This window comes from Ursus maritimus, unplaced genomic scaffold (assembly GCF_017311325.1).
Source record: "Ursus maritimus isolate PB19 unplaced genomic scaffold, ASM1731132v1 scaffold_17, whole genome shotgun sequence".
Taxonomy (NCBI): Eukaryota; Metazoa; Chordata; class Mammalia; order Carnivora; family Ursidae; genus Ursus; species Ursus maritimus.
In genome coordinates this window covers 51,302,771-51,327,527 of record NW_024424119.1, presented here as the reverse complement: position 1 = coordinate 51,327,527, position 24,757 = coordinate 51,302,771, and the positions used below count along the sequence as shown (strand labels likewise).

Below are 24,757 nucleotides of genomic sequence, written 5' to 3'. Positions count from 1 at the left end.
GAAAATGGAAGCTGTTTAATGAGTGTAGAGTTTTGCAAGATGAAAAAGTTCCAGAGATTAGCTGTGTGACGATGTGAATGTCCTTAATGCCACTGGTTTGTGCACCTGAAGATGATCAGGGTGGTACATTTTATGTTCTGTGTGTCTTACAATTTCAAAAAGGCATCTACAACTGTGGTTTCTGAGTTCCAGTAAGCAGAAGTACAACCCAAGGTTCTTACTAAACACAAACATTCTGGGGCCCCTTCCCCCAGATATTCTGATCGAAGGTCTGGGTGTGAGGCCCTGGAATCTGCCTTTTCATAAACATCTTAGAGATATTTAGCACACTAAGAATTCATTTATCCTGCTCTGGTTCTAAAGGATCAAGGAATATTCTTTTGAATATTTTGCTTTGCTGATCAGTATCTGTTCAAAACACACACACACACACACACACACAAACTTTGTGTGTGTGTGTATAGAAACATCTCATGTTGATTCTAGCCACAGCCTGACAAGATGGTCCTTTGGTCCTCGGGGAAGTAGGAGCTACAAAGCTTGAGTATGTGACCCCTCGGCTCCAGGCCCATGGGCCTCTCACATTTCAGCCTGTACAAGCTCCACATCCCACCAGAAGTGTGTCAGGTAAACCAAACACGTGCCCACAGGATGTCCCCAACAAGGGAGGTAATGTCAAGTACAGCCTGCAGGGGCTCTGCCTCCCACGTAGCAGAGCGGAGGAGAGCTTACACAGGCAACCCCACTGCAAACAGTGCAGACGACGCAGGGAAACCACAATCCTCAAGGGCAGCCGCAAGCAGAAGGCCAACGAGCGCCAGTGGGGCCAGTAAAACATTGGCCAGGGAGGGCCTCAGAGAGAACAAGAACAGCCTGAGAGAGGCAGCTCATTCAAGGACCCCAGGCCTCCCCTCCCACAACCCAACCAGCAAAGGAGACTCTGCTCATTCAACCGCAACCAACTAAATACAGTGTTCTCAGCCCACCACATCGGCCATGTAGTCATTTGTTATCTTCATCATCATAATAGCACCTTTGACATTTCCCATGCTTGGCTCCGACTCCATCATTACTTTCCAGTGTGGCAAAGGATGTCGCTCTTTGAGCACGAAGCACGGAGCACTTCTGACCTGCTAAGGCAGAGGGGCCCACGACTTTTGGATTCGGACTCCCCCAGAGGCAGATCTGCTATGAAACGAATAGCAATGAACCTTCGACCATCCCCGCCCCTCACCCCTTCCAAGGTCCTGGGAGGGGAACCCAGCCATGTGTTCACATGGTCAGGTGGTTTTGTAAAATGTACAAAATGTTTTTTTTTTTTCTTATAACCCCTCCCCACTCCAAACTGTCTAACACAGAAAACCAGGGTCTGCCTCTGGCTTCCACCTAAATTTAGTGAGGACTCCCCCACTTCCTCCGCAGTGCCACACGCATTCACATCCATCAACTCATTCAGCCTCCTGAGTAGGTTATATTCTCAAGCCACTTTCACACAGAAGGAAATCGGGACTCAGAAAGGTTCTGTGAGGGGCACCTGGCTGGCTCACATGGTTAAGCGTCTGCCTCTGGCTCAGGTCACGATCTCCAGGTCCTGGGATTGAGCCCCATGTCGGGCTCCCAGCTCAGTAGGGTATCTGTTTCTCCCTCTCCCTCTCCCCCTGCTTGTGTTCTCTCTCTCTCTCTCAAATGAATAAATAAAATATTTAAAAAGAGAAGACGGAAGGAGGAAGGAGAAAGAAGGAAGGAGGAAGGAGGAAGGAGGAAGGAGGAAGGAGGAAGGAGAAGAAGAAGAAGAAGAAGAAGAAGAAGAAGAAGAAAGTTTCCATGAGGTTCCATGACCTGCCTAGGGTCACTGGGATGGCAGGAAGTAGACTGAGATTCAAATCCAAACCCCTAAATCCAAGCCCCGTGTTCTTCTTACTCTATGAGCCCCTCCTAGTTGTCCTAAGGAGAGCTAAATAATAACCAGAAACACAAACACACTCTAAAGAAAAAGTAAAAACGAAGTTACTCTTCTGATTAATAAGTTAACAAACACTTTATAATAATCACTAACTTTTACTGATCACTTGCCCTATGGCAGACACAGAGCTAAATGCTTCTCTTGCAATATTTGATTCACTGCTCACCATAATCCTATGAGACAGATATTAGCCTCACTCTACAGATGAGGAAACTGAGGCTCAGAAAATTTCATTAACGTACACAAGAACACAAAGTAAGTAGGAAAGCCAAGGTTTCAGCTACGGTCTAACTCTAAAGTCCTTGCATTTAACCATGGTGCACTGTTGCCGCTAGAAGTGGGGAAAGCCCGCCAGTGAGATGGAGGCAGGCAGGGAGATGCCTTCAGCATAAATCAGGAGTGTGGCCTAAGAGCTAGGAGGAAGGAACAAAAAATGTTGATCAGAAAAGATGATTCTGGGCTCAAATAAACCAATCAACTGCTTCACGTGGGACTTGATGCCCAGATCCCAGCAGAGGTCCCATCTCTCAGAGGCCCCATTTAAATATTCTCTCCATGGCCCAGTATCTCAAAGTGCCACAACAATTTCCAGTGAACAAGAAAGGTGTCCCCTGTGTCCTGTAACTAACCTTCTGAGTACTCTGAGCTTTTTGGTTTGTCTGGGTTTCTGCAGAGCACATCCTCTAACCTTTCTAAAGCTTCTCTGGTGCAGCTGATAAGACTCTTTTCCCCCCGTTAAAATGAGATGAAATCCAGCCAGCTGTCGAGAAATGTACGATGAGATTATACTGAGAAAGAACCACCAGAGACAAAGGCCCCTAAAGAGTCGCTGGCCTGTTGTAGCTTTTGTGGCAGAAATCTGAGTGGGCGCTGGTTCTTGGGTGGGGGCGGGGAGCAGAGAAGGGGCAACAGCCATTTGCCTTTTGCCTTCCTGGGGCCTTCCTCTGTTGCTTGCTGAAGAGGCTGCTGAGAGGCAGGGGACAGAAGAGTCACATCTTTAGTAGTGAGAAAGGCTGATAATTTAGGAAGAGTTGTCTGTTGGTGACAAAGAGGACAAAGATGCTCATGGGTCTGCCCTCTTCACCTGGGCCTGTCGCCGGGTATCTGATGTCCCCTGGTGCCCAGCCATAGCTCTTGTCCCAGCTCCTACCCCTGAGCCTCACTTAGGCTGCAGTCCTTATGGGGTGCTCATCAACACACCCACCACACTTCCAGGACGGGCACTCTGGGTCTTGGGTGCCCAAGCCGGGCACCTCACCTTTAGACAGGTGCCCTGGCATTTGGGTGTCCTGTCTGCTGTGTCCAGGTCACAGACGAGGCCGCACCCCAGATGATGCTCAAGGCTCAGGTGCAAGCTGGTCTGCGCCCACGTGACCACAGAGAGCTGGACCCCAGGCTGGGCCAGTGAAACGACTGTCCCCAGCCTGTGCAGGTGGCCGCAGCGGCCTGGGCACAGGTGGGCCGCCTCACCGCCTACCCAGGCTGGGGTGGCTCTCGGGGGCCCTCACCTGTCCGGCCCAGGGGGCCGGGGAGCACGGCTGGCATTCGGGTCCCTGGGCTCCCTCCCGCCTGCCGGTCGCAAGGCCAAGCCGCTGTTCGAGAAGCCGCGGCGCGCGCGCGGGCTCGGGCGGAGGCCGCCGGGCCTGTCCCCGTGGTGGGCCGGGCACGGAGCCCGCAGGCCTCGGCGCGGCCCGGCTCCGCCCGCCCGCCCTCCCCTCGGCCCGGGGCCCGCGCCAGCCCGCCTGCCCGCCCGCCCGCCGGGGCAGCAGGGCCAGCTCGACCGAGCCTCGCGGCGCCCGCCCCGCCCGGCCTCACTTAACTGTTCCCCGCTGGGGCGGCGGCTGCGGCGGCGGCGGGTCCCGGCTCCGTCTCACGCAGAAGCAGCTTCTCATCGCCCGGGCGGCGCGGGAGGGGCGGGCCCGGGCCCAGGCGGCGGGCCGGCGCCGCAGCTCGGCGCGAGCCCTCACGGGGAGCGGCGGCGGCGGCGGCAGGGGCGGGGCGGCCTGGCGGCGGCGGCGGACAACGGCGGCGGCGGCTCCCTCGGCGGGCCGCGGCGGCGGGCCGGGCTCCGGGCCTCCCGGCTCTGGCGCTGGCTCCGGGGCAGGCGCCGGGCGCCCGAGGCTGGCTCGGGCGGGAGGAGGGAACGGGAGCCCTAGCGTCCGGAGCCCGCGCCGCCGCCGCCGCCGCCCCGGCCGGCACCCCGCCTCCCCCCAGCCTCCCCCACGGCTCAGCCCGCTAGCCCCCGGCCCGGCCTCCCCGAATCCGCAGGAGGCCCCCCGCCCGGCCTCTGAGCCCCGGGAGCCGCAGGCCTCTTGGAGCCTGGGCACTGGTTATCCCCTCCGCCAAGTTGGTCTCTTGCAGGGCCCCGCAGCCCACTCAGCTCTCCTAGGCCTCACTGAATCAGCCCTTCAGCACAGCCTAAGAACCCTGGACGCCCCCAGGCCTCTTGGCGCCTGGATGAACACCACACACCACACACACACACACACACACACACACACACACACACCTCTTGCAGGAACACCCGCCCCCCCCTCCCCCAGGCTTTAGTGAACATCAGGCCATTCCTTCTCTCACACACACACACACACACACACACACACACACACACACACACACGCCTCTTGCAGGGACACCCGGTCCCCCTAGGCTTTAGTGAACATCAGGCCATTCCTTCACACACACACACACACACACACACACACACACACGCCTCTTGCAGGGACACCCGCCCTCCCTAGGCTTTAGTGAACATCAGGCCATTCCTTCAACTCCGCTCACTCCAGTTCGGGAGACCCCTCTGTCTCAAGTGACCCAAACCAAGCTTCGCCAGGTCTCAGACCCCACTAATAACAGACCTCTCAAAATGACCCCAATCTCTCAGCAATTCTCTGCCTCCCCTTTATGCTGGGCAAATGATCCACTTATAGAGGCCCAGAACCAGGGTTACGTGACTGCCCTCGAGGGGAGCATCTAGAGGGAGAAGTTTACAGAAGTGAGGTCCTACAGTCCTTGGGAAAAGGTACAGGCCAGAGGGTAAGATGAAGCTGGATGAGGAGTGGGGTCCAGAGCTTGACTCTCAGCTAGAATGGCTGGGACCACAGACAGGAGCACACTGTGTACCTTTAACCAAAAATGTCCTACACAGCCCCAGAAAGGCATTCCCAGAAAGAGGCTGGCCTGCTATTTGAAAGAACTGTGGTCAGAAGACTGGATGGAGCTTTTAGAGCTGAGGACCATGCAAGAGTGATTGGCATCAATTTGCTAATACATCAAGTCTAATTTTCACACATTCTAGGCTTTTCTAAGCAGAACTGGCTGTTGGGGAAAATGTCCTGTGGGGAAGCCAGGCAAGTGTGTGCATTCCAAGTGTCTGTCTTACTCAGAAATGCCACTGGTTCAGATGGTTTTACAGACAAGTTCCTTCAAACCATTAGGGGACAGATAATCCCTATGTTAGTTAAACTGTTACACAGAAGAAGAAGAAAAAAAGGAAAAACATTCCATTTTACTTCCCAAATTTATCATAACTCTGATACCAAAATCTGTCAGAGATTACACCAAAAAGGAGAACTGCAGATCAGTGCAGAACACTAGTGTCGAGATAATTTAATATGGGTTATTTGCAAAAGAGGTTTTATAGTCAAATAACTTGAGAAAGTACTAACATTTATAGTCTAACTTTTGGAGAATTGCAATAAGTATTTGTATATTAAAGTCTCTGTGAAGTCCAGGGATAAAGAAACTTTTTAACCTGGCATTTCTCAAACTCATCTGAGCCAGGACCACCTTTTGAAAGTTCACCAATTATCTCTAATATGTGAATCACTACTATAGACCAACACACATAAGTATATAGTAGTTGTAAAGCTACTAAACAAAATTTTAGCAATTTGAATCCAACTTGATATAAAACAAGTCAAAATCCACTATCATCAAGCAAGATTTATTCCAAAAGTGCAAGAATAATTCACCATCAGAGAGTCTATAAATCGAGTGCATTGTTAAAGAAAAATAAATCACAGGGTATTTCAACAAGACAGATGCTTTAAAAGTATTTGGTAAACTTCAACACCAAGTACTTATAAATTTTTAAAACCTCTTAGTAAACTAGGAAGAAAATTTAAACTTCTTAACCTGATAAAGTTTATCAGAAGCCATCAACAAACATATTTTATGGGGAAACACTAAAGGTATTCTCATTTAAGTCAGAAACAAAACTAGAATGCCTGCCATAGCTGCTAGAAACTAATGCCAATGCAATAAGATAAGAAAAATAAATAAGAAACAAATATTAGAAAGGAAGAGACAAAATTGTCATTACCTGTTCATCATTTAAGTGTGTACTTAAAAATAAAAATTGAAGAGAATCAGCCAAAAATCTTAAAGATTTTGGTGAAATGGCTAGTTATAAGATAAACACCAAATCAATGTCTTTTCTAAATGTGAAGGGAAAAGACTTCCTTTCCATAGAGAGAAACTTCTGTGTTCTTCTAGGCTTTGGCTGATTGCAGAGAGCAAATATTTTTATGTGTTCTCCTGCCATGTGGCAAGTGGACCTGTTTCTTGTGCAGAGAGATACTATTGTCCAGCTACTATAGAGGTAAATCTCTTCAATTCAGGGAGAAAAATTATAGCAAGTCAACTTGGCTACAGATAAAAAACTATTTTCCTGTCAATTTCCAGGACTTTTATCTCCTATGTCTCTTTCCTATATCTATGCCTCAGTTTTTTTCAAATTCAGAAGAGGGAGAGATGTATTACTTATAGGATCCCCTAAATACAGCACTAACCATACCAGTGATTTCTATTTAGAAAGTGTGATTTTTTAAAAGAAAATTATATTCACATATAGCCGGGCTTAACATTAACAAGAAATGGCAAGGCCCATAGAAAGAAAACTATAAAACCTTACTGAAAAACATAAAAGAAGTCCTTAATAAAAGGAAAAACATAATAAATCCCTGGGGAAGAAGTCTCAGTATTGCAAAGATGTCATATCTCCCCTAACTCAATTTATAAATTTAGTGGAATCCAAATCAAAGAACCAATATGATTTGGGGGATGTGGTGCAATGGAACATGACAAAACTATTTTAAAATTGATTTTGAGAAATAAATATGGGAAAATATGCAGAAAAAATTTTAAATTGGATAATAGTGTTATAGTAAATTTATCATATTTATATTAATATGAATATAAAATATAACGTGAAACTTAAATTATAACTTATATTTTATATTATATATTTTATATCATAAATTAATATAGTAACTTATATTTAAATATCTGTTAGAGGGGCGCCTGGGTAGCGCAGTCGTTAAAGCGTCTGCCTTCGGCTCAGGGCGTGATCCCGGCGTACCGGGATCGAGTCCCACATCGGGCTCCTCCACTGGGAGCCTGCTTCTTCCTCTCCCACTCCCCCTGCTGTGTTCCCTCTCTCGCTGGCTGTCTCTATCTCTGTCAAATAAATAAATAAAATCTTTAAAAAAAAAAATAAATAAATAAAATAAATAAATAAAAACAAATAAATAAATAAATATCTGTTAGAGCAGTAATACTGGTTATCTAACATATTAAAATATAACATACGGGCACCTGGGTGGCTCAGTCGGTTGAGGGTCTGACTTTTGATTTTGGCTCAGGTCATGATCTCAGGGTCCTAGAATCAAGTTCCTTGCTGGGCTCTGAGCTCAGTGGGGAGTCTGCTTAAGATTCTCTCTCCTTCCCCCCTCCGCCCTCTCTAAAATAAATAAATCTTTAAAAATAATAATAAAATATGACTTAAAACTTCAGTAAATAAAATTGTGGGCACCAGTGTAGGAATACACACTTTTTATCATATATTGAGTTCCCTGTTTATCAATGGTTTGTTTCTGCCCACTGATTCATTCGTATATTCCTCTCCACTCCAAGCCATATTATCTTGCCCAAATCACTTCAATAACATCCTTACTGGTCTCCTGGCTTTGCCTCCATTCAAACAATGGAAAACATAGACCAGAGTGATCATTAAAAATAAATAATAATAATAATAATAATAATAATAATAATAAAACAACAGCAAGTCACTTCTTTCTTAAAGCCCTCCAGTGATTTTCCAAAAAATAAACTCAAATGCTCCAGCACAACACAACTGACTACATCTCTTGCTCTCTGGACCTTGCCTGCCTCTCCATCTTCTCAGCTGCTCTACCCATACTGGTTTCTTTTTAGATATTTAAATAGGAAAGCTCTTTCTTCCCTGGGGGATTTCACCTAGAGCATTCCTCCTCGCCATCTTTACAGGGCCTGGGTCCTTCTCATCCTTAAACACTCAGCTAAATGTCACCTCCTTGGAGGTCTTTGCTGGTCATCTAAGTAGCTTCATATTGTATTCACACCACATATGTTCATTTCCCACTTACCACTCATCACAATATGTAACTATTAACTATGCGTTTACCTGTTCAATTCTCAGTCTCCCCACCAGACTAAAAACTCCACCATGGTATCTGTTCATCAAGCATAAACGTGCCCCATGTACTAGCCCCTCAATAAACATTTGTTTAATACATAGATGTGTCAACATTTAATATGTGCATACCCTCTGTCCATGTCTAATAATTATCCAGAGCAAACAATCAGGCAAGTGCACACAGATGTATGTTCAAGGATAATTATTTCAGCATTGCTTATAATGAGAAAATATTGGATATATCCTAAATGACTAGCAATAGAAGACTGAGTCATTAAAAAAAGAAAGCTGTACTGACATAGAAATATACCATGGAATTTTGTTAAGTAAGAAAATAAACCAAAACAGGGTATAGAACAGAATGCATATTATTCTATGAGCCTGTTAATTTTATATGTATTTATGAATATTTATATGTATTAAAATGCATTCGAGACTTGGAAAACATATACCAAACCTTAATCGTTTAACAGTGGCTATCTCTAGGGGGAGGAGAGAGACTTTCGTTTTCTATTTTAGCCTATCTATATCTATATTTTAGCATCTTAAGAATATGGACACAAATCACAGAACACCCAACCAAGAGTAGCTTGAACAATGGGCATTTATTTTGTCAGCCAGAAGTCATCTACCTTCAGTCTCCCTGCTATAAGAGAATGAAGACATTAAGAACACCCGTCCTTCTAGCCTTTGCTGACATCGCAGGTGGTTGTCTTTTATGTCTGCACTTGTTACCTCATGGGCACAGAATGGCTCCTCCAGCTTCAGATGTCACGGCCTCCTCTTTCACCGCATGAAAGCAGGTGGGGAGCAAAATCTCTCCCAGGAATCCCGCAGCAGATCTGGTAAGACTCCAAGAGCCAGAAATGGGTCACATGGCCATCCTAACTGTAAGGGAGGCTGGGAAACTGGCTTTGTCAATCATGGTCACCTCCTGCGGCTGGTCATACTGACATGCCGTTTAAAATCACTGTTCCCCTGGAAAACAGTGTGGAAGTTCCTCAGAAAATTAAAAATAGAACTACCACGTGATCCAGCAATCCCACTTCTAGGTATATGCCCAAAGGAGATGAAAATAAGATCTCAAAGAGACACCTGCACTCCTATGTTCACTGCCGCATTATTTACAATAGCCAAGACATGGAAACAGCACAAGTGTCTTTTGAGGGATGAATGGATAAAGAAAGTTTGAGGTACACAGACACACACACACACACACACACACGCAGGAATACTATTCAGCCATTAAAAAGAAGGAAATCCTGCCATTGTGACAACGTGGGTGAACCATGAGGACAATATGCTAAGTGAAATAAATCAGACAGAGAAAGACAAATACTGAATAAGCTCATCTACACGAGGAATCTAACAAACAGACCTGAGAGAAACAGAGTAGATGGGTGGGTGGTTGCCAGAGGCACCGGGGGTGGGAGAGGGGTGAAGGTGGTCAAAGGGTACAAACGTCCAGTTACGAGATGAACAAGTTCTGGGGATCTAACGTACAGCGTGGTGACTGTAGTTAACTACACCGTACCACATACCGAAAAGTGGCGAAGAGAGTAGATCTTAAAAGTTCTCACTAAACACGCAAATGCTAACTACGCGAGGTGATGGGTGTGTTATCCAACCTTCCAATGTGTGACCATTTCATAACACGTATGTGTATCAAATCATCATGTTGTATACCTTAAGCTTACACAATGTATATGTTAATTCTACTCCAACACATCTGGAAAAAGATTACAATAAGATCAAAAACAATCAGTGTCCTTATCAGGGAGGAAGGCAATTAAGATTTTTCACAATTTTAATAATGAATATAATCAGGGAAGAAAAAAGTCAGCATATGTCCGACACGATGAGATGCCAAAGGGTGTTCAATGAAGTTCGGCCAACAGTTTGGAGAGCAGGCCCTTGCTGCTTAGAAGGCCCTGCCCACGCAAGCCAAACACCACCCTGGCCAGCCTCCTGAACCTGAGATCGCCACCGCTCACTTCTGTCCTGTTTGCCCCCTGCCCCGTAAAGCTCCCCCAATTAATAAATACATCGTTACTCCTCAGGCTACTTTCTGGTATTGATCAGTGGGAACTAGAACGGATTGATTCCGCCTTAGGAGAGCGAGGTGAAATCTCATCACGTTGCAGTCTTGCTGGCTAAAACAGAACTTTGCCCTGATCTGCACAGTTGCTGATCTGGTCCATGCTCTCAGACTGAACACACGTGCTCGTAGGAGCAGAAGGCAGGCAGGTGGGATGGACGTGTTGCGGGACAGGTGTGCAAAGGGGGCCGGCTCTCTTTCACAGAGTTTGACTGGAAGGATATGAAACAGAAACACAGAACGACCACAAAGAGTGCTGCTGAAACTCAGAAACCATAACCATGCGCAGAACTGCTTTCACTATACAGAGACACCACATGATGACAGACCCAAATTGTGATTCTTTCGATACCCTTCCCAGTCAAGGGCAGCTTGCTCCGAAGAGCTGGCACCAAGAGGGCAGCTCCCTTTTCTTTAGACTGTAGACTTCAGGAGGGCAGGCACCTTAGGACTCTTGTCTCTCTTTTTGCCACTCCAGGACACAGCAGGTACTCAACAAATAGTTCTCTGATGACTAGTGTCATTCTCAACGGCAGCTAGAAATCACGATAATTTCCATTCACAGGCATTTCCCCTGTGCCACGCGCTGGGTTCGACCCTTCTGCATAAATCGTTTCCCTCAACACCGACATGGATCCCATGACACAGGGATCAAGATCCACGTATGACAACGATGGAAATGGGGGCTTCCTAAGTCTCACCGTGGTAAGTGGGGGTCAGAGGCACCAAATTCCAAATTGAATGATTCTAGCTTCGCTATGAAGAACCCTTGAACAGGATTCCCAGAGTCCTGGAGAACATTCTGTTGAATGGAGTCCTACTCTTCCATGGAGAGTGGTTGTTCCTTCAATCCCTCACTGAGAGGCCTGGCCAGGCTTCTGGATGTAGAGTTCGTTTTGCCCTCCAGATGTATCTGGGTGGCTCAGTGGGTTAAGCGTCTGCCTTCAGCTCAGGTTATGGTCCCAGAGTCCTGGAATCCAGCCCCGTGTCAGGCTCCCTGCTCAGTAGGGAGCCTGCCTCTCCCTCTCCCTCTGCCCCTCCACCCTGCTCATGCTCTCTCTCTCTCTCTCAAATAATTAAATAAAATCTTTAAAAAAGGGGGGTGCCTGCGTGGCTTAGTCGGTTAAGCATCTGCCTTTGGCTCAGGTCATGATCCTGGGACCCCAGGATTAAGCCCCACATCAGGCTCCCTGCTTGGCGGGGAGCCTGCTTCTCCCTCTCCCTCGGCCTGCCACTCCCCCTGCTTGTGAGCGCACTCTTTCTCTCTGTGTCAAATAAATAAATAAAATCTTAAAAAAAAAACTAAAAAAAAAAAAAAAGATGTGCACAGTCTGGAGGAGATTTAGATTTTGTTGGTAACAATCATCTGGTTGTCAGCAATAGAAATGCATTCTAGCTTAGGCAAGAAAAGAGAATTCGTGGAACAAATGGGGATTCTCAAGGAAGCTGTCACAAGGCAGGAAAATTCTGGGGCTTTTCCAGGGTCACATTTCCTCCTGTAACTCCTTCTCCCTGTGTGTCTGCCTCTGTTCTTCACCCTCTCTAAAAGACCGCTTTTCTCTTCTCCCTGTTCACAGGCTAATGTGGGTGCTATCACGGTACCCTCAATCCGCCATGTAGCACGCAGTTCCAGTGACCTCAGACACAGGCAAGTGTCTCCAAGCTCTACTTCCAGACTTAGGGGGAGAGAATCTGAAGGGCCCACTAATGGTCAGGTCTACCCTGGACCAAAAAAGCTGGACACAAGGGAGGGTCAGATCTATTTACCCATGTGCTAGGCACTGTTGTCCGCAAGTATTTCTCCTAATCTGTAGTTTATCTTCTTATTCTCTTGAAGCCATGGATTTTTAGTAGTGAAATTGGAGACTTCAAAGCCAAGAGGTTACCCTTTGTTTTTGTTGTTTGGTTTTCTTGGTTTTACCTTATATCATTTCTTCCCTAAAGAACTAAGCCTTGGGAAAGAGATTTTAAGGAGGGAAGAGGCTCGGGTTGAGGTGCTAGAAGAAATTACCATGGAGAAAACACATCGGGTAATCTTCTAAAATACTTATCAGCAAAACCGGTATTACATTATAGTGTGAAGCAATCTGCCCAAGGGTATCTATACAAACGGTCGAAGTCCTGTTGTAATAGTGAGAAAAGAAACACTCATTCTTCCAGGAAGAGGCTACAGAGAAAAAGGACGTACACGGGTTCTTAAAGAATGAGGAGCACTCACCGGGCAGGCAAAGGAGGAAAGCTGTGGGAATACACACAGTAGGGAGGAAGGTGAGGGGTGACTGGAGCTGTTGTGAAGGGTAGGTGGCCAGAGGGGTGAGGATGAAGTTAAGTGGTGGGCCAGGGCCTGCTGGAAGGACCAGCCATCCCAGGATGAAGGACAGCAGCTGAAAGACATCTATCCCCCAGAATCTCATATCCAAATAAACAGTTTTACACACCAGCCTGTACTGGGGGCTCCCAACTCTGTCTCTAGCTTGATCCTCCTCCCTGAACTGCAAACATTTTTTATCCCACAGCCTACATGACATGCTCGTGTGAATGTCCAGTGGGCATCTCCCACGTAACACTACTTCTAGAACCCAGCTCCTGGTTGTACCTTCCAAACCCACTCCTCCCTCCACCTGCCCCATCTCACTTGTTAGAAACTACACCTTTCCAGGTGCTCAGCCAAAAACCTGGGAGCCATCTTTGCCTCCTGTCTTTCTTGGCTCCCTCAAGGCTCAGGGGATAAAGGAGGTATGTCCGTTGAGGGCCAAGTTTCTTTTTCTCTGTGTGGAAGAAGGCAGAGCACATTCCATTGGAAGTATGCATACAAGTTGGCCAGGCAGGAAAAGGGGGGCACGGGAAGGAGGTGCTCTAGGCAGAAAGGACGTGCGCAAAGGGCACAAAAGTTGGAGAAGGGAGGTCTTGTGTGGATAGGGGGGTCCGGGGGGGTGGTCAATCTGACTGGAGGGGGCTGGGTGAGGTAAGACTGGAGAAGCAGGTGGGATCCAGCCAGCTCCTGGAGGTCCTCACGAAGGATCTCTAGTCCCTCAGCTCACCCTGCAGGTCCCTCCCTGGCCTGTCCCCAATCACCGGGGCGTATGCTTGCTCCTTGTGCATTCACCCAGACTTCTGCCCTTTGCCTGTGTGGCCACCCTTGGCCCGTGGCATCCTCGTTCCTAAACCTCTGTGTTTGGCTCCAGACCTTGGCTGCTGCTGCTCGCTCAGCCCTGTAGCCTCCAAATATCGTTCATGGACCAGTGCTTGTCAATGAGGCAGGAAATGCAAGTAGGGAATGTGAAAACTAAAGACAACGTGGCTTTATATAAGCAGAACTGCACTGCTGTCTGTAAGTGGCAGACAGACATCACAGGAAAACGGCCGGACACACTGAATACGAGCGCAACACTGAGAATGCTCTGGCTTAAAATTTAGGACACGGGGTAAGCACAAAATTCATCTCAGGAGCCCTAAGAGGAAAGACTCTCAAACGGGTAAACAGTTATTACAATAAGAGGCCTGTATGGCTACCAACTGCGGGGGGCATCACAGCAAAAGAAGACAGACAGTGACTTCAAGTGTGTCCCAGACTGAAAGTTTTGAGGGCGATTCTTTGAATGCGAAGTGGTGATCTGCCTCAAGCCTCTTCTCACACAGGCACCTTGAATCCGTTCCACAGCAGGTCATGGCGCAAATTCACTTATTTAATGACGATGAAAGGTTCTCGCGGGCGATTCCGGGAAGCCAGCTCACGTACGTTATCTGTGCATAGTGGCCTCGTGCGACTATGCACACGCGTGTGTATGATCTGTGCAAAGCTGTCAACGGTCTTTTCTATGAAAGGAATGTTCTTCATTGTGCTATTACTTCCTTCTGATGTATAAATATTAAAATGCTCTTTATTTCATGAAATAAAGTGACAGTAGCTACTTACGAGACAAAATAACTTTTGTTGCTTTCTGAATTAGTTTGGGAACTTATGAATCCATGATCCCAAAGTCTGGGAATCAGGGTCTCCCTGATTAAATAACATTTGGTTTTGAAATCTTGGCTGCAGCTTTGACCTAAGAACCCTTTCAGGATACAACTTTCCATATTTTTTTTTCTGTTTTTTCTTTTGGTCCCGGGAGATAAAGTTTGCCCAGCATTAAGGGCCACAAGTGACACATTCAAAAGGGAAAGAAGTGGGCTCTAATTTCAGAATCTAATCATAGCTGAGGCTCCCACTGCTCACGGTTCACATTTGTCTTGCAGGCACGAGAAGCATCACCTTGAAATCAAAGACAAATTGAAGTCTATTACTCCCTGTGGGAGAGACTGTTGGGCACTCTCAGGTGTATCTGTGAACCCTTCTAGGTCCCCAGCCTCCCTGTGGTTAGCATGGCCCCGTGACTAGCTCTGGCCAATGGGAAGTGAGCAGAGTGATCTGCATTACTTTCGGCTGAGGTGGATGAGACCTGGTGTGCCTTCTCCTTCCTCTCCCCTCCTCCTACCTGTCCCTAGGTAGATGACATAAGATGACTGGGAAGCTACAAGCTGATGGAGCTAAAAAGGGTGGCAGCCCGAGCTCCTGAGCTGCCAGTGAGAGGAAATGCTCCTAACACACAGTTGACTGCAACTCAAGAGAAAAGCAAACTCCTCTGGTGGAAAACCACAGAGATTTTAGGGTTTATTTGTTACCGCAGTGTAGCTTGTCCTACACTGACTGACACTCAAATACCTGCCAGTGCCTTCCCCTTGCATTTGGACAAAACGCCACTAGCCTTTCCTTGCCCTACAAAGCCCCACACGTGCCCCTGCACACCTCCTGGTGTCCCTCTTCCACACTCACTGGCCACACCGGCCTTCGAAGGATGCCCGAATGTGCCAAGCTCATTCCCACCGAAGGGCATTTCCACTAGCACTTCTTTGGCTTGGAATAGGCTGCTGACAGCTCTCACTCTTGACATTCACCTCCACTCAAGGTGGCAGAGAAGGCTTCCTTGATCACCTGAGTTCAAAAGACTCCATGTGTCACTCTGTCTTGTCGTGTTTTATTTTCACCCTGGCATTTATCACTACCTGGTATTTTCTTTTTTATTTAATTGTGTGTCTATTTCCCATTTTGTTTGTCTTGTTTATGGCTGATTCCCTGGTGCCCAGCAAAGAGCCCTGGGCAGAATCAGGGCTCAACATGTATTTGCTGAGTAGATGGATGAACAAATGACCCCAGTAATGTTACCTTGTGTCTGCCCAGGGAGTTCACGGTGCCTGTTAAGCCACTGAACAGTGGTCCTGTTGTCCAGCGCCGTGCGCCAAACCTTCCCCCCAAAATGGATTACGCAAATGACTATCATTTGCTTTTGCTCACAAAAGTAGGGGCTGTCTGGGTTCTGCTAGGCGTTCTCACTTGGGGGTCTCTCCTGAGGGAGTATTCAGATGGTGACTGGGGCCTGGCTCATTCTAAAGACCTTTTTCACATGTCTGGCTCCTGGGATGGGAAGACTCAAACATCTGGGGTTTATTCCATTGACCAGCTATGTGACTTTAGGAAGGTTACTTAATCTCTTTGAGCCTGTTATCTTTATATGTAAAACAGGAGCAGAAGTAATAATAACACCTACTATTTATTTGACATCTACTATTTCCAAGCACCATATGTGCTATAAACTCTTCGCATGCCTGTCTCCCCAAATCCTTAGAACAACCTATTTGTAGATATTCCTATTATAAAACCTCCTTATTTTATAGATGAAGAAACTGAAGTTCAGAGATGTTAAACGTCTTGCTCAAAGGTATATAGCTAATTGTGCTAGAAATTTCTAGTTAATGTAGTGCATGGGGTCAATATGGGAAATCCCCATTCCTACTCCACATATATGAAAATACAAGATAAAATATAACCAAAAAAATGTAAATGCACAGCTGAGTCTGAAGCCAAGAAAGAGGGAGCCCCAGGGACCAGACAAAGAGGGAACTTAGAGTCAGGACGGTGAGCAGGATCTGGGGTTGAGGGGGCCCTTGGGGAGGGGGCGGGTGGGAGCCAGGAGTCCCAGGGAGGTTGCCTGCTAAGAAAAAGAGGCACCGAGACAACTCTGCCCAGAGCTCTCCTGCCACCAGTTCCTGCAAGCAGCCACAAGACCTCTAGTGGAGCTGGAGCTTCCAAGTGGCATGGCTAAGTGCGGCCTGGAGCAGGGGGTCCACCTGGCCACCCGATTCCCCGCCTGTGTGCTGATTGTCAGGCGCCGTCCATTTATTTAAACATTCAACTTAATAAACCATCTCCAGACACCTCTCTAGTTGTCCTTTCTAGTTAGTATCCACTCTAAAAGTCTGTTCAATCAAACGAAAGATAAAGAGGAAAAAGGAAACCTTGGGAAGGAAACAAAGCACTTGTAAATCCAAGAAAAATCAAAGACAAAATTGCAATTGCTGTTAGACGGCGTGAGCTGGGAAACACTCCTTATCAAAAGCTGGAGATTAATAGAGCCAAGGCCACAGGTACAAGGGACCTTTTGCCCTCCAAGAAATCTGTGGTAGAGGACCCAGGCCACGAATAAAGCTGCAGGGCACCGCTATTGGCTGAAACGACAGACAGCATGAACAGGGAGCTTAGAAGGGAGAAAAGCAGCTGGTCACAAAGAAGATGTGGTCCATATATAAAATGGAATATTACTCAGCCACCAGAAAGAACGATTACCCAACATATGCAGCAATATGGACGGGACTGGAGGAGATTATGCTAAGTGAAATAAGTCAAGCAGAGAAAGACAATTATCATATGGTTTCACTCATTTATGGAACGTAAGAAATAGCAGGGAGATTGGTAGGAGAAGGAAGGGAAGAATGAAGGGGGGGTAAACAGAAGGGGGAATGAACCATGATAGACTATGGACTCTGGGAAACAAACTGAGGGCTTCAGAGGGGAGGGGGGTGGGGGACTGGGATAGGCCGGTGATGGGTATTAAGGAGGGCACATTATGCATGGTGCACTGGGTGTTATACGCAAACAATGAATCATGGCACATTGCATCAAAAACTAAGGATGTACTGTATGGTGACTAACATAACATAATTAAAAAAAAAAAAAGACAATCCTGGGTTACGATGGGTCCAAGAAGAAACTGTCACGGAAATGAGAAAGGGCCATACTTACAAACAGACCAGGACGGAAACTCTACCTATCAAAACTTCTGGGGGAAAATTCCTGCCTGTTGGTCCATGAAAGAGACAACAGACTTGCCATCAACCCCGGGCAGGAGTGGGAAAGAAAACGGGAGGTCCAGGGCCAGGCCACACTCCAGCATCAAGCCTAGAGCCTGGAGACTTAGCCCGGGAAGTTAATAAGCAACCTTATCTGAGATCAGACAAAAACCTCAGAGCCCCAGTGGAAGCAAGCTTCAAACTGCTCTATCGATGCAACCCAGGGCATATGGGCCCCCGAGGAAACAAGCCCTGCTGAGTGTGAGTTTATAGACAATTACAAAGCACACAAGGAAACAAGCCACCAAGAGAAAGGTCCAGTGGGTACATCCGAGGGGAACATTTGTACTTCAGGACCTGGAAATGAAAGAATGGCCTGAAAACTCTGTGCATTTAAGCCCATTCAGTGAAGTGAAGCGACGGCTGGAACCCTACAGCAAGACCCGGGGAAGACAGGAAATGAATGGGCAGCTGAGCTACTCCGTTGCTGCTACTTGGGGTCTGTGCGTTGGGGAAAAGTGGGGAGCAACAGAATCGCTGTCCTGACCATCTCCTTCTCATTTGTTTCCCAAGACAAAGTTTGCTCCCTGGGTTAGAAGCCACCGGTGTCCACTGTCTCTGGACTGCCACTGATTTCCCAAAAAGAACAGAGGAAAGGGCTCAATCCCATTGATCCCGCAGGCCCATGGGGGTGGTGGAGAAAGTGAGGGTCCGCTACTGCCCTGCTGCTCCAGGGCTCAGGGTGCGGACTGTGGGTGGAGAGTGAGAAAGGGTCAAGGTGGAGGGGCCAGCTGTGTGCCGATGGTGGTCTTCATGATGATTCCCCCCCCCCCCACCGCTGCTTCCTCCTTCCCACCCCCACTGCATTCCACTCAGTCCCATTGTTTTGCTTCTGTATCTGCTCTGGTGACAGTTTTAAAGACACCAACATGCCACCTCATCCACCGTGCAGCCCGCCCAGCCTCAGCTGCTGTCCGCTCGCCGTCATCGCCAACATATGTTTAACCCGCTGTTCTTTCGCTTTTGTAAACATACTGTCTTCTTTCAAATCTCAAATTAATATGATCCTTCCCCTCTCCTTTCAAATCCCGCCTTGCAGCCACATGCCCGATCAGATTTCATGTTTACAGACACATGCGAGACTTAGTGCAAAGGACCCAGAGGCGGGCAGATCCCGCTCCCCCAGACCCGCAGCCCCCAGACCTCCACCATCCTGGAGGACCTACCGCGCTGTGGACACACTCACAGCAGGGTCGGGTTGACTCCGAACGCTGCAGAGGCCTCATAAACACAGGTACACGGAGACCTGGGGGCCTTGAAGGTCAGACACCAGGATGGGCCAACATACAGACACTGACACAGACATGGGTGTGCAATCACATGGTCACAGGAACCCACAGAACAGCCATGCATCCACAGAAACTGTTATGGACTGAAGTGTGTCCCCCAAAATTCACATGTTGAAGTTCCAACACCCAGTAGCTCAGAATGGGACTGAATTTGGAGACAGGGACTCTAAAGGGGTAATTAAGGTTATAAGGTCATTGTGTGGGCCCTAATCCAATATGACTGGTGGCCTTTTAAGACGATAAGACTTGAACACAGACGCACACAGAGGGAACACCGTGCGAAGACACAGGAAGGCGGCGGCCATTTGCAAGCCATGGAGAAGCCTCAGAAGAAACCAACCCTGCCAGCACCTTGATCCCAGACTTTTAGCCTCCAGGCCGTGACAAAATAAATCTCTGTTGTTTGAACTATCCTGTCTGCGGTACTCTGTTTGGCAGCCCCAGGAAATTAATACAGACAGGGGAGACCAAGAGATCTCCAACATCTCCCCAACCCAACCCTAGACCCACAGCCGCCTTCACAGCCTCACACAGGACCCCCAGGTCAGCACACCCCACACGCACAGACCTAAAGCCCAGATCCTGCTGGGGAGTCCCACTCCCCACAGACCCCTCCCCAGCACAGGGACTGAGTTTGGCCCCACTTTCTGGCATCACCAAGATGCAACAGAGGAGGGCAGCCAGGGACTTCCTCCACCAGATAGTGAAATTGTAGAAAATGCTAGAATGATAACAGCTCACCCATACTGAGTAGGTTCCAAAGGCTATTCCAAATACTCTGTAGATATTATCTCATCTAACCTTCTCAATGACTCTTGGACGTAGGTATTATTATCAAAATCCCCATTTAAGAGATGGCATAAGCAGGACACAGAGAGGTTACGTAAGTTGCCTGAGACCACAGAGCCAGCAAAAGCAGAGCTGGGGCTTGAGCTGGGACAGCGGGGCTCAAGGCTAGCTCTGAACCATGGGGCCATCTGCCACCAGGATCAGAGACAGAGCCACATTACAGAGGAACTCAAATGCTGGGTCAAGAAACAAGTGAGCCAAAACGTTTTCCCCAGGGCAGATGTTCCCTGGCTCTTCAGGTCCTAGGCAAAACCCCGCACTTGGGGCTGGCAACATAACTGGCAGGGTCCAGTGCAAAATGAACACATGGGCCCCCTGTTCAAAAGCAGGGGAAAAGTACAACGAAAAATGTTCAAATACAAAGTTTTTCTTTTTTTCAGTGGTCTCTCTCTCGACTTATAACATTTTTTGAGATTTCATGCCACTCTAAGAAATCATTTTAAATTATTAACATGACTTTTACTTAATATTAGGCAATATCAGTGTTGAATGCAAATATAAGAGCATGTAGCTCGTATGCAGAATCGCCAAAACCATTTACCTCTTTTGTAGCTCACACAGAGATATATATATTCCTTCCCACCAGAATAGCAGGAACGCCGCGCAAAATGAACTCAACTGTTTTTATTTCACCTCTTGATAGATGCACAAGCTACTAACGCTGCCTTTAGCTTACTGATGAGTAGGGAGACGAGAAGTCAGGCCTTGCAGCGTAAGTGGTTGGCTAATTCAGGGAAGCAGCACGAATACGAAAGGATGTAAAAGTGTTGCTTGGTAGTTCATGTTGCCTTCTTTCTACTGTTCCAAGCAAATCCTTAACTGAAGGGAATGTGCGGCCACCTGAGGCTGTGGGCACCCCACGTAGCAGGAGAAGGAACACGTTGACCTTCTAATTGCTCTCTCACTGGACTCCCACGCATTGTGGGTTCCCCGGAATTCTGTGCTCGAGGGGCATGGCAAATGCCATATGCCAACGGGGAGGCCAAGAGCAGTGGACACAAACATGGTGCGTGTCGCCTGCTCTGCTCCCGTGCACACTCCATCGTCCCATTGGACTTCACTTACAAAATACGAGTGCAAAGATACAATTGTTCAGAATGTCAAAATGATGACAGCAGAGCATCAAACAAAGCCTGGGGTTCTCCTGAGCGCAGGTATGAGTGCAGTCCTGTCTGCCCTGGCCATGTTCCTGGCCCCCAGAACAGCCTGAGCTCACAGCTTCCCCTTCCTCGGGTCCTACCTCTCAGAAAGACCGTGGCCCACGCAGAGCTCCCTCCACTGCCAAGTGCTTCCCCAACCCTGTCCCAGTCCTCTGCCCTGTGTCAGAAGTCACTTGGTGCCTGGAAGCCCATCCTTTCAGCTGACGTAATTCCAGGATGCTGGGATTACATGGACACGTTCTTCACCTGTTTTGAGGGGAGCTGAGTGTTTCTGATTCTTATGAGGCAGACTTCCTATGACCCAATCACTCCCAGTACCATCTCTAACCCCCAAAGCTTCACCAGGAGCCCACACCTCACTTCTGTGTTCACCCAGCTGCGTGCAGAATGCTTCCATCTGAATGTCTACAGACATCTCAGGCCTGGAGTTACTTAACCATCTCCCCCGGACCCAGACCTGTCCCCCATCTTGGTCTTAGGGGTCACTGTTCTTCTGAAACCAGGGAGCCACCCCGGGTCCCCTCCATACAGCACCCCCACATCCTACAGAGTATACCTCTGTAAGGCCAGTCATTTCTGCTCCACGCCCCATCCCTGCTGCTCTCGGCACAGACCTCATTGCCCATCACTGGGACCACGGCAGGAACCCCCTCACCCTGTCTACCCTCCTCACCTTTCTCAAACACGTATGTTATTACATCAGTGCCCTACTCAGAAACTTCTCAGAGCTTCTAAGAGAAATCTGCACCCCTTAGCTCTGGGTAACAAGGTGAACATTCCCCAGGGGAAATAATGCCTCGGGAACTAAAAATAGAGTGGGTAACTAGACATGGTAGGTGGAGAGGGGTTTCCTTTGCTTTCTACAGACAAGACCCTGGGGTGGGGGCAGAGGGTGGGTTTAGGCTCAGAGGATGGTCAAAGCTGGAAACCCCTCCAAAGCTGCCAGGTCAGGTTGCCTTGGGGAACGTGGCATGGTGCAGGGAGGTGCGGAAAAGTCCTGCAAGAAGGTGGGCCGGGGTGTGTCCTGAAACAATCATATACATGGACCTGGAGCCCCACAGCTGAGGGAAGCACAGATTCTAAGTGATCACCGAGCTGGCTTCCTCTTCCTGAGCACGTGCTGGACTACATTTCCCAGCCTCCCTTGCAGTTAGCTGGGGCCATATGACTGAGTCCTGGCCAATGAAACACGAGGATCGGTCACTTCCAGGCCAGATGCCTAGAGGTCTCCCGAGCATTTCTCCATGCTATCTCTTGTGTCCTACTCAGCGGGCAGATGCAGAGGAAGAGACAGGACATCACAAGATGACAGACCATAACAGGGAAGGGGCCCAGGCCCCTGAGTGACTGTGTGGAACAGAGCATCCCCTCCCCCACCGTGCACACTGAATTGTGACATGAATGAGAAATAAACTTTGGTTGTGTTAAGGGACTGAGATGTTGAGGGTGTCAGTACTAGCAGCAACATTCTCCTGACTAATCTAGTTTCTACACACACACACACCTGCCCCCTGCAGAATGACTGCCCATCAGTGGTGCTCCTGGCTCCGCACCGTCTTCCTGTCAGTGAGGAGGGGGTTCACAAGCCAGACAGCCTGTTTCTCTTCATAAACAAGTCACTTCTAATGACACAAATCGTTCATGAATACCTTCTCCTTTTTCTCCTTCTCCTTTCTTCTCTTCTGTGAGACGGTACGGAAGTATGACGATGAAGTTCAATCCCCTTTGACTCCTTCCCACTACCCCCACTTACCTCCCACCTTCCCACCAGTGCCACCATGCGAGCTCCTTTCCCTCAGTCTCAGAGGTCACTATTGCTGTTCTCCTTGGAGTCATCCTCTCAAATATTTATACCTTTATATATAACAAATTTAAAAATTATTGTGTATGTTTGTTTCTGTCTCTACAAAAAAAGATGTCCTGCTTCATGTATTTTCTGCCACTTTCTTTATTCACCCAATGATATCCCTTGATGTGATGTCATATGTCAGATTTTTCTCATTCTTTTTTTTTTTTTTAAAGATTTTTATTTATTGGAGTGAAAGAGACAGAATGAGCAGGGTGGGGAGGAGGCAGAGGGAGAGAAACAGACTCTCTGCTGAGCACGGAGCTCAACGTGGGGCTCGAGCCCAGGACCCGGATGCCATGACCTGAGCCGAAGGCAGGCACTCAACTGACTGAGCCACCCAGGCGCCCCAGATTTATCTCATTCTCGTGAACAGTTGCATATGTATATGCATAGTATGGTCATGCTAGGGTTTATCTGGCTAGTCCCCTGCTGATAGACATGTAGGTTTTCTCTAAGTTTTTACTCTTCTGAACAATACTGTGGTAAACATCCCGCCGCAGGCCTCCTCACACACACACACGAGCATTTTTTCTAGGGGAGATACCTGCAAGTGGACTTGCTTTTCAAAGCAGTTTTGCCAATTTGCACTGTCACCAACAATGTGCAAGAGTCCCTATTTCCACACACCCTCACTAACACTTAATACCAAATTTAATTTTTTTCACTAATCTGATGAGTGAAATATAGTTCATGGTAGTTTAATGTTTTATTTCCTTGATTACTAGTGAAATTGAACATTCTTCAAGTTTATTGGCCATTTGAATTTCCTTTTCCATAAATCGACTGTTTTTTATCATTTGCTGAGTGCTCTATTGGGCCATTTGTCTTTTTCTTATTGATTTGTTAGAATTCTTTATATATTCTGGATGCTAATCCCTTATCTGTTATATAAATTGCAAATATTTTCTCCCAGGCTATAGCTTGTTTCTAGATTGTTTATGGTGTCTGTTGTCACTTAGAAGTTGTACATTTTAGCATAGTGAGATCTATCAACTGTTCCTTTTATGCTGCTTGCTTTTGGCCGTTCTGTTTTCAGCAGTGACACCGTGAGGCAGGGAAACCAGCAGCCGAGAACACAGGCCCTCCCTCTGGTGGACAGACTAGATTTTCTAATCCTGTGAGCGGTAACTTCAACAGACTCTTGTTGAGGATCTCAGACTTAGCGGGAGGGGAGAAGGCGGAGGGGCGGCAGGTGCTGCGGGGAGAGAAGAAAGACACTCTATGGGGAGATCGGATCGAGTCACAGGAATATTAAAAGGTGACTTTATTTTGTACCCCCCAGGGTGTTTCAGCCAGACATATGGCTTCTAGTCCAAGTTCTCCATGACACAGTCCCCCTTTTGACTTTTATTGTTAACAACACCCCTTCAAGGAGCCTTCACTCCAGTTACAACAAGTTCTGCGCCGAACCGCAATCGTACTTTCTGTCTCCTGACCTCTGTCTTAGAGCCAGAAGACAAACAGCAATGGCACTTACTCTGAATCAGGCTCTCTGCTAAGCTATCTGCACACCACGCTGGCAGTGGGGATAAGCCGGCCGTGTTGCAGTTAGAAATGACTCCAGACTTCCAAGTCTATACCCCGCTCCTGCTACCTGTCCAGGGCACACTGGCTGCGACCTGGCCACCTATTTTCTTTCCTCCAGGATGAAAGATTCTGGAGCATCTTCTGCCTAGAACCTTGCTGGCTGTGGTTATTCCAGCAGGAAAGAGTGTGGCAAAGCACAACGAGCTCTTAAGAGCTTCTGCCTGGAGCAACACGTCACTTCTACACATACCCCACTGGCCAAAGGAAGTTGCATGGCCAAGACTGACTTCAAGGGGCTGGGACGTGGGTGACCAATAAAATAATCTGCCACAGTCGGCCCT

General features: G+C 47.8%; 1 protein-coding gene across 2 annotated transcripts in view; it reads right to left on the bottom strand.

Annotated features, from left to right (window-relative positions):
• MVB12B (multivesicular body subunit 12B) overlaps nucleotides 1–24,757 on the bottom strand; it is a 256,508-nt gene that overhangs the window by 177,443 nt on the left and 54,308 nt on the right. The window contains exon 1 of one of the 2 annotated variants that reach the window (XM_040631901.1): nucleotides 3,784–3,901. The exons of the other annotated variant lie outside the window; for it this stretch is intronic. Coding sequence (XP_040487835.1) covers nucleotides 3,784–3,855 — 72 coding nt within the window. The 5' untranslated portion in view covers nucleotides 3,856–3,901. Of the gene's footprint in view, nucleotides 1–3,783; nucleotides 3,902–24,757 lie in introns of those variants that run through there. 2 annotated transcript variants of the gene reach the window in all.